At 52.2% G+C, this 8,229-nt stretch overlaps 1 protein-coding gene across 6 annotated transcripts in view; it reads right to left on the reverse strand.

Moving 5' to 3' along the window:
• PIEZO2 (piezo type mechanosensitive ion channel component 2) overlaps positions 1–4,036 on the reverse strand; it is a 454,193-nt gene extending 450,157 nt beyond the window's left edge. For all 6 annotated transcript variants that reach the window (XM_089305336.1, XM_089305338.1, XM_089305337.1 and 3 more), the window contains exon 1: positions 3,905–4,036. In XM_089305336.1, the coding sequence (XP_089161462.1) occupies positions 3,905–3,968 (64 nt within the window). In that variant the 5' untranslated portion in view covers positions 3,969–4,036. The remainder of the gene's footprint in view (positions 1–3,904) is intronic.
• Positions 4,037–8,229: the final 4,193 nt, after the last annotated feature.

An 8,229-nucleotide genomic window follows, 5' to 3' on the forward strand; every position in this document is an offset into this window, starting at 1 on the left:
TATCCTGGGAGGCAGCAGGTGATGGCTCAAGTGCCTGCGGTCCCTGATGCCCATGTGGGATATCCAGATGGAATGTCAGGCTCCTGGCTTTGCCATGGCCCAACCCTGACTGTTGAGGTATTTGAGTAGTGAATCAGCAGATGGAAGAACTCTCTCTTCTCTCTGGCTCTCACTCTCTCTCCCTCCCTTTCTGTGTTTTTCTACCTTTCGAGTAGATGAAAATAAATATTTTTGAAAAGGAGAAAAAAATGTGAAAATATTTGAAAAGTGTTCAACAGTCTCAGATATTAAATAGATTGCATGGTATTATGGGAGCTTTTGGCTTTTTTATATGCTGTGCGTAATTAAATAAATCAGATGGTTACCAAGAGTCACAGATAATGATAACTTTGGATATATTTAAAATGTTCATTGTGGGGGCAGGCACTGTGATGCAGTAGAGTCAGTCACTGACTGCAGCAATGGCATCTCATACGGGTGCTGGTTTGAGTCCCAGCTGCTCCACTTCTGATCCAGCTCCTTGCTAATATATCTGAGAAGGCTGCAGAAGATGGCTTGAGTGCTTGGGTCCTTACTACCCATGTGAGAGACCTGATGAAGCTCTTGGCTCCTGGCTTCCACCTAGTACAGAGCAGCCCTGTCTGTTGCAGCATTTTGGGCAGTGAATCAATGGGTGCAATCTCTCTCTCTCTCTCTCTCTCTCTTCCTCTCTCCCCCTGAAATTCCGACTTTCAGATAAACAAATTCCTTTTTTAAAAATATTCAGCATCTGTGGTGCTAGGTGTATTTGTCACTGGATGTTCACTTTGTGTGGTTTTATTTTGCTTTTTAACACCCAAGAATCATGTAACACCTGCATACAGGAGGCTCAATTTCACTTATCACTTCCCATTTAATTTCCCTCATGGAGAAAAAGAAAAAAGTCTTAAGTGTCAGGTTTTACACAATGGCAGTTAATTTTTATCATCTATCACTAGGTGAGAAGGCTAGCACATCTCTGTGCAGGAGAAACTCAACATCAGTGTTAGAGAAATGGGTTTAGAGGAAAATAGAAGCTCCCACAAAGGTCTAGCTTTGAAGGTTGCCTTGCCCAGATATAAAAATAGATGGCTGAAATGTAAAACCGATTCTAATGGCAAGCACACCACTGCACTCTCCATGCCCAGGGCATTAGGGAAATCTGAATATTTGATTTAGCAGCACCTTGGGAGCAGGCAGACCTGAAAACCCCACAATAACCTTGAAAACCTCCACTTAATGCGGGAGAGAATCAAACGCTCAAATCAGGAGATGTCCAAGCAGCCCTCTCTAGGTACAGCGAGGAGAAGGCGGCATTCCAGCCAGGAGCCAGTCCCCTGCCTCGACAGCCCTGAGGGAGCCAGGTGCCCACGATGGTGAAGAGAGGCAACAGGCTATGTAGGCTGATCTGGGGGCACTACCACCTCTCACCCTCATGGTCACACTCACACTCAAACTTACACACTCATACAAACTCACACTCCCACACATACTCAGAACACAATGGCATGCACACATACTCTCATACTCACATGCACACACCCATGCACACAAGGCATACCTACAAACACTCCCACCCAAACATATAACAAATTTGCATAGTCACATACTCTCAAAACGTGCACATAAGGATGCACACACACTCACACATATATATACAACACATTCTTACACTCACACCCATATATCACATACTCACACTCATAACACACTGGCACACACACACACAGAGGCCAGCCTAGCTGTGCCCAGGGAGCTGTGGGGGTCCAGATAAAGAACAGGATCAGAGAAGGCAGCCTCCCAAACCTCTGGGCCCCTCAGCTGCCCGGGAGGGAGCAGGATGGGGCCTCTCAGGAAGCGGGGGACCACTCCAGCTCCACCCAAATCAGCCAGGCATCCTTAATCCTAGTCCACCCTGGGGTTCAAGTCTGCAGGTGGTGAGCAGGGTAGTGAGGGAGAGAGGTCTAGGTCGGACCGTCTCCAGGTAATGGCTGCTGCACCCTCCTGAGCTGCCTGGAAACTTCCAAGCAGCCCCTCCCCTGCGCCTCGCACCAGAGCTCCGTTCCGCAGCCCAGAGCTCAAGTCCCCCTAAAAGGCCTGGGGCCTGGAGCACCCTCAGGAAGTCGGAACACCACCGCCTGGCCCCAGCAGCCAAGGGGTGATGGGGGCAGCTGAGCGGAGTCCCGCGGGGGCTCAAGCTCAGGGCGCAGCAGGGTCAGAGATCAGCCCCCGCTCTCCTCTCACTGGGCTGGGCGTGCCAAGTCCCAGAGCAGACTCTGGAGCTTTGGCCCCAGCAGAAAGCGGGACAGGAAGTGGCGGGTGGGACTGTTCGGAGCGCGGAGGGAGTGGGGGACAGGGGGCTTCTGAGTAGAGCGCCGCTAGGCAGGCCTCCTCCCCCGCTGGCACCGGCGACCACCGAGTGGCCGGGCACACTGCTGCACACTCAGGCAGGTACTCCCTTCCTATCCTCATGCAGATACTGAGTGTGCCAGGCGCTTGGGGCGCAGGCATGACGGCTGACAGCGATATTCCCCGCTCCCCCGCGTGTAGCGCCCCTGAAGAGCCCTTCCCCTCATCCATTCCCCATGAGCTTGGCTGAAGGTGCGCCCTTCATCTACACTGGGGTTAGGAAGGAACAACAAAGGGCCGCGCAAAACGCTCCTGCCTGGACTCGAAGTGGAGGTCCCCTCCCGCTGCCTGGGGACCCCGCGTCCCCAAGGCTCAAGTCCACCCAGAGAGCCTTCCCTGGCTCTCCTCAGGTTTCTTGCAAGAGCTGCGCTCAACTAAGCGGCACATAGCAGACAACGAAAACCTCACGACGACTGGCGTGGACCCCCACACACTCGCCCCTTTCTTGGCAGAGACAGAACGCAGAGCGCAGGTGTGGTCCTGACTCTTCCACCTCTGGTGAAGACGCAGAAAGGGGGCCTCTTCTGCGAAGGCCTCGCGCTCTTTCAAGATGCAATCGCGCCTTGGCAGACAGCGGTCTGTTTTCTGGTAGGGGAGAGCGAAAGGCAGGCACGCGCTCGGTCGTTCTTTGGAGTGGGATTCCATGCAAATTTGCACTGTGTATTTAAGGAGAAACTTGGAAATCCTCCCACTCCAAAAACGCTGCCGCTGTCTGCAGAGCTGACCCCTGTGCCTTTGAGCCCGCTGCCAGCCCGATAGAAATAATGGGATGCTTGTCTGGGCGTCTAGGGGGTGACCCTCCCTTCACCCTGGACAGTCTCAGCGAGCTCGAGCCTTGCTTTTCAAACCTTTTAAAATCTGGAAAGAGCAGGGCCAGGAGGGCAGGACTGGGTCTACACCCTGGGCGTCCAGCTCCGTGGTCGTAGGGGCTTTTGTGGAAGTAGAAGGTTAAGGAACTCGAGGCACTGTGTCCTTGCACCTCACCTCGTCGCCCCTATCCCTTTTCTTCCTTCTCCATTTCTGGGATATGGGTTGGAAGAGAGATGGCCTAAGTGCCTTCCGGATGCGCCCCGCACTGTGCAACCCCCGAGCCTGGGGGAGGGGGCTCCAGTCCAATTCTATTGTGTACCTTGGTGCACAAGTGAGTACTCCACGGAAAAAAAAAAAAAAAAAAAAAAAAAACCACGTGTGACCAAATTCAACCCAACAGGCCCCTGCACATGCGGATCTCGGTCACTGGACTCAGTGACCCGATGACCGAGAGACCCTGATGGTGCGCCCCAGGGCGGGAATTGAGAGGGGCTGGCCGTAGCGCCCTAGACAGCGCGCTTAGGACGCCTCTGGTACCGGGACCACGCAGCCGGTTTCCTGAACCGAATCCCGTAGTGCAAATGCCCTCAACTTTGATAGACGCCCCACCCAAACGCCTCCCTCTCCCTCCCCAAGTAACCTGGGTAGGTGAGCTGACGAGACTCACCTACTGCCAGGCAGATAGGCAGCAGCAGCCTGAAGACAAGCCCACACACCACCTCCGAGGCCATTGCGTCGGTCCGGCGAGTCCGAGCAGAGCTGGGAGGCTCGAGGGTCCCTAGGGCCGGGACGCCAGGTCCATGCCCGCCTAGGGCCTCCTGCCGCTGGCGGCTCGCAGCCTCCCGGGCATGATCTGGGCGCGAGCCGCTTCGCTCTGTGCCCCGAGGGCGCTCTCCTTGGACTCTCGGCCGCCCCTAGCCCGCCGGGCTCTGGGCAGCCGCTCACCAGGCTCTTGGCAGCCACCTAGGCAGGCGCCCGACCCTCTGCGGCCGGCCAGTGCAATGCAGAATCCCGAATTCGGCGGCGGCGGCGGCAGTTTCTTCAGGGGGCAGGGGCAGGGGCGGTGGAGGGGGACAGTTTGCGAGGGTCCTGCGCGCTGCGCGCCGCGGTAGCGGGGCGACGGGAGAGCGCTGTCCCCTAGCCCGGCTCCTGGGGCGCAGTTCAGTAGCGGCCGGGGAGTTCTCGACGCGGAACCTTCTCCGAAGCCAACGTGTCTCGGTCGCCGGGCTCCAGCCCTTCTGCCACGCGCAGCCCTCGGCCCGGGCTCGCAGAAATGCCCCACTCTCACCCTGCAGCCCTTGGTCCCCGAGCAGCCCGCGGCGGATCCTCGAGAGGCGGCGCAGCTCAGCCTCTGCGCCCCCCAGCTTCCTGCCGGAGAGACCCGGGCTCTAGCGGCCGGGAGCGCAGAACCATCCCAGACACCGTGGGGCTCGCGTGGGTCCGCTCGGAGGAATCGAGGCGAAAGCACCTAACGAGTGGCTCGGACTCCAACTCTTCTTCACTGCCAGAGTTCCAAAAAGAACAGAAAACCAGGCGCCGTCCGGGAGCCCCGCGCGCCCCACGCCCGCCGCGGAGCAGCCTCGCCCTAGCGGCGCAGCGGGAGCTCCCCGGCGGGCGAGCACTTCTCCACCTTCAATGAAACTTTCAAAGCCCTCCCTCGCCGACGGGCGTGTCCCCTGGCCAATGGGACGGCGGCACCGCGGAGGCGCGCGCGGAGCCCGCCCCTGCACTGCTCGGGAAGCTGGCGCATTGCATTAAGGCGCGGAGGGCGAGCCCCCGTCGGCGCCCGACGCCGGCAGGCGGGGGCCAGGCCTGGTCAGCCAGGTGGGCTGGGCACGTTCGCTCGTGCTTGCTCTGGCGCCTCTAGCTCCCGGAGGCCCAAGGCTGTGGGCGCACTCCAGTCAATTCTGGTGGAGCATCTTGGCGACCTCTGCACTCGACGTGGCCCTGAGCTTCCCCGTACGAGGAAATCGTTTAAAAGCCGTTGGAAAACGCAGCGGCCCGGCAGGAGGAGAGGGATCAGCTAGAAGCTTGAACAACTTTGTGGACTGTCACTTCTGCGGGGTCCAACGCTAACGTTGATGAACACCTGAGAGCCAGAATTCATCTGGACCATTGACCTAGGCAATATCTAACCTCAGGAGGTTTCTGTTCCTAATAGGCTCTGGGGAATTCCAGGTCTTTCCTAGAACGGGGTCTGAAGTTGAGATGGGCATCTTCCTGTGCATCTTGGGAAGCTCTCGGTTTCAATTCCAGTTTGCTCCTTGCTTGTCCAGCTCTACGGAAAAGAGTAGCTGGTATTGAGACTATGCTCTTCATCGCCCAAGAACCTCCCTCTTGCTTTTTTTCTATTCCAGCTGGGAGACTCCAGTGCGCCTCCGACCTCTGGTTTCCCGATTATCCTGAGAAGTGGGGGAGATTTGCTGGGCATGATCAGGCATCCCTGGGGACCAGGACACAGGAACTCACGCTCCTGAGAGAGCACTGTTCAGAGCTCATCAAGGGGCGTGTGACCTCCGCCCTGCTCCTGCCTGCTGGGCTGGTGTTGGTGGCAAGGGGTGGAGCGGGCCACGCAGAGAGACCTTGGCTGTCTGTCTTAACAGGGGTTGGCTCTTTCAGTCACTTTGACTGCTTTTGTGGCCATCCCTTTTTTGATGTGCAGTAAATTGTGGTAGAACTTAAATTATTGGCTAGACATTGCCAGCTTCAGGGGGTGAAGGTGGGGGTGTTGTGTTTTGACAAACCCTGATATAAATCTACCACTAATTTTGATTGCTCCTCCCCCCTTCATTCTTGAGACTCAAAAGACAAAGAACACTCTGAAATTATAAGGTGTCATCATATGAATCCTGTTTCCTCTGATTTTCCCCCATATTCTAGATATGCTCTCCATATTAGCAACAACCAAGATTTCTTCAAAATGACCATTTTGGACATCTAAGATAGAAGATAGAAGAATTTCAGTAGATCAGTGGTCTTAACAAATATATTTCTTCCTTTCTCTGCCACAATGTGACCAACCAATTGGGCTGTTTCGTTTTCTAGAGATTCTAACAGCTATATTGCAGTTCTGAGACTTGCAACATGTACACTCAGGTTAGTTTCAGTTGTTCAGACGATATCTAATATAGGGTTTGCCACCCTGGCTACATGTTGCAGACGCATGGGAGCTTTTTAACAAATCCAGAGACTCATTCTCTACACTTTCAGAGAGCCAGGTTTAATTGGTCTGGGTTGGGCTCCCACACCTGTAATTCTTTTAAAGCTCTCCAGAGCCCCTGAGGTATGCAGTCAGAGTAGAGAACCGCAGTCCTCATTCACAAGTCAGACCGCCAAAAACGTTCCATTGGTTTTAAAACCAGCATTGACAAACCAAATCCACCTTTCTGGAGCTGTATTTTCATACTGCAGTTGAAATACATATCCACAGCCAGCGGCATTGTTTGTGCAACCACTATTTCACCATAAGTTTTCCGCACCCTGAGGAGCGGGATCTGGTGACTGGACAGGCTTGTTTGTTAAGTGCTCGCCAGCCCACCAGACTACTGATCACAGTGCTTTAGGAGTCTGGCTTGCTCTGTAACCATTATCCCTAACCTGTGCATGATCTCACCCAACATCTGAAAGGAAAAAAAATAGATGCATTAGAAAAGGCTTTGAGGAGAAATTCACCTACATAAAACACTACCAGAAATATTATTTTTATATGTGGTGGGTACCTAGAGCAAATGACTACATGCTTAGCACAAGTAATACCTTAAACACCACTCTATGAAGGCTTTTTCATTCATTATGGTGACGTTTAATGACTTGATTTCTTCTTTTATAAATCAGGAAATTAATAAGACCTAAGGAATATGGCATGCTACATAGAGCTAGACCCTTTATAGAGTGCTTAGATAAATGCTAGATACGGAATTCCCATTCAGTGCCTATTGGCAGATAGTATTCTTGCTACTGTTGCTGCTAAGAGGTAGCGCCCAGAAGTTCATGGGCAATGGAGTTAAAAGATAAGATTATGTTGATGTAAAAATTTTTTGCCGTCCATGCATCTGGTGGTACATGTATCAAACTGTTATGCCAAGATACAATGAAGGGCTCTCAAACTCAGGAAGATATGCTGGCACCCACATAGGTTTCAAAACTGTGTTCAATGGAGTAATAAAATTGTTCTTAAGCATCTGAAATTTTAGTTATAAAAGAAATGGGTCATTTTGTGCCTAGTATGGTTTTCAACTCTTTTTCTGAACTAAGCTTACCATTGCATTGCTTCATGAAATCATTCAAAAATGCCATCATTGTTCCATATACTAATTTCCCTGCCACAGTCCATAGACAAAGGTAAAGGTAAAAACCTTTTTCAGTCCCGTGTCAGATTTAGCCCTGTGCCTGCTGTGGTCTTGGATACATTCTTAGCTTCCTTTGAAAGATCTCACGGCGGCTGCGTTATTATCTCAGTTGGTGACTTAGAAAACAATATGTCCCGAAGGGAATATAAAGGTTGTCAACTTGGCATTTTCTTCCTCCAGGGAAATCTGCCAAAATCCATTGGCGCCATCCAGCCTCTGGAGGATGTGCTACTTCTCGCCAACCCAAGGAAGATCTCTGTTGGTACTGGGGACATCATTTTCCTTCATATGAGCAGAGTATATTCAGATATGTACAATCCTGTGTTTTCATTCATAATGATCATTGTGTCAGAGGTACCACATTTATTCGGAAGTTTGGAAGCCCTACTCTTGCTTGTACAGTCAGCCCTCTCTATCCACAGGTTCTGCATCCTTGAATCAAAAATATTTGAAAAAAAATTTACAACTGTATTGAACATGTACAAATTTTGTCCTTATTTCCTAAGCCATACAACAACTATTTACATAGTGTTTATCTTGTATAAGTCACTTACAGATGATATGTAGGTTATATGCAAACACTATGCTCTTTATGTAGGAAGACTTGAGCATCTGCAGATTTTGGCATCCACAGGGGGTCCTA

This window comes from Oryctolagus cuniculus, chromosome 10 (assembly GCF_051225735.1).
Source record: "Oryctolagus cuniculus isolate XC-2025 breed Fujian yellow rabbit chromosome 10, ASM5122573v1, whole genome shotgun sequence".
In the NCBI taxonomy this organism is placed as follows: Eukaryota; Metazoa; Chordata; class Mammalia; order Lagomorpha; family Leporidae; genus Oryctolagus; species Oryctolagus cuniculus.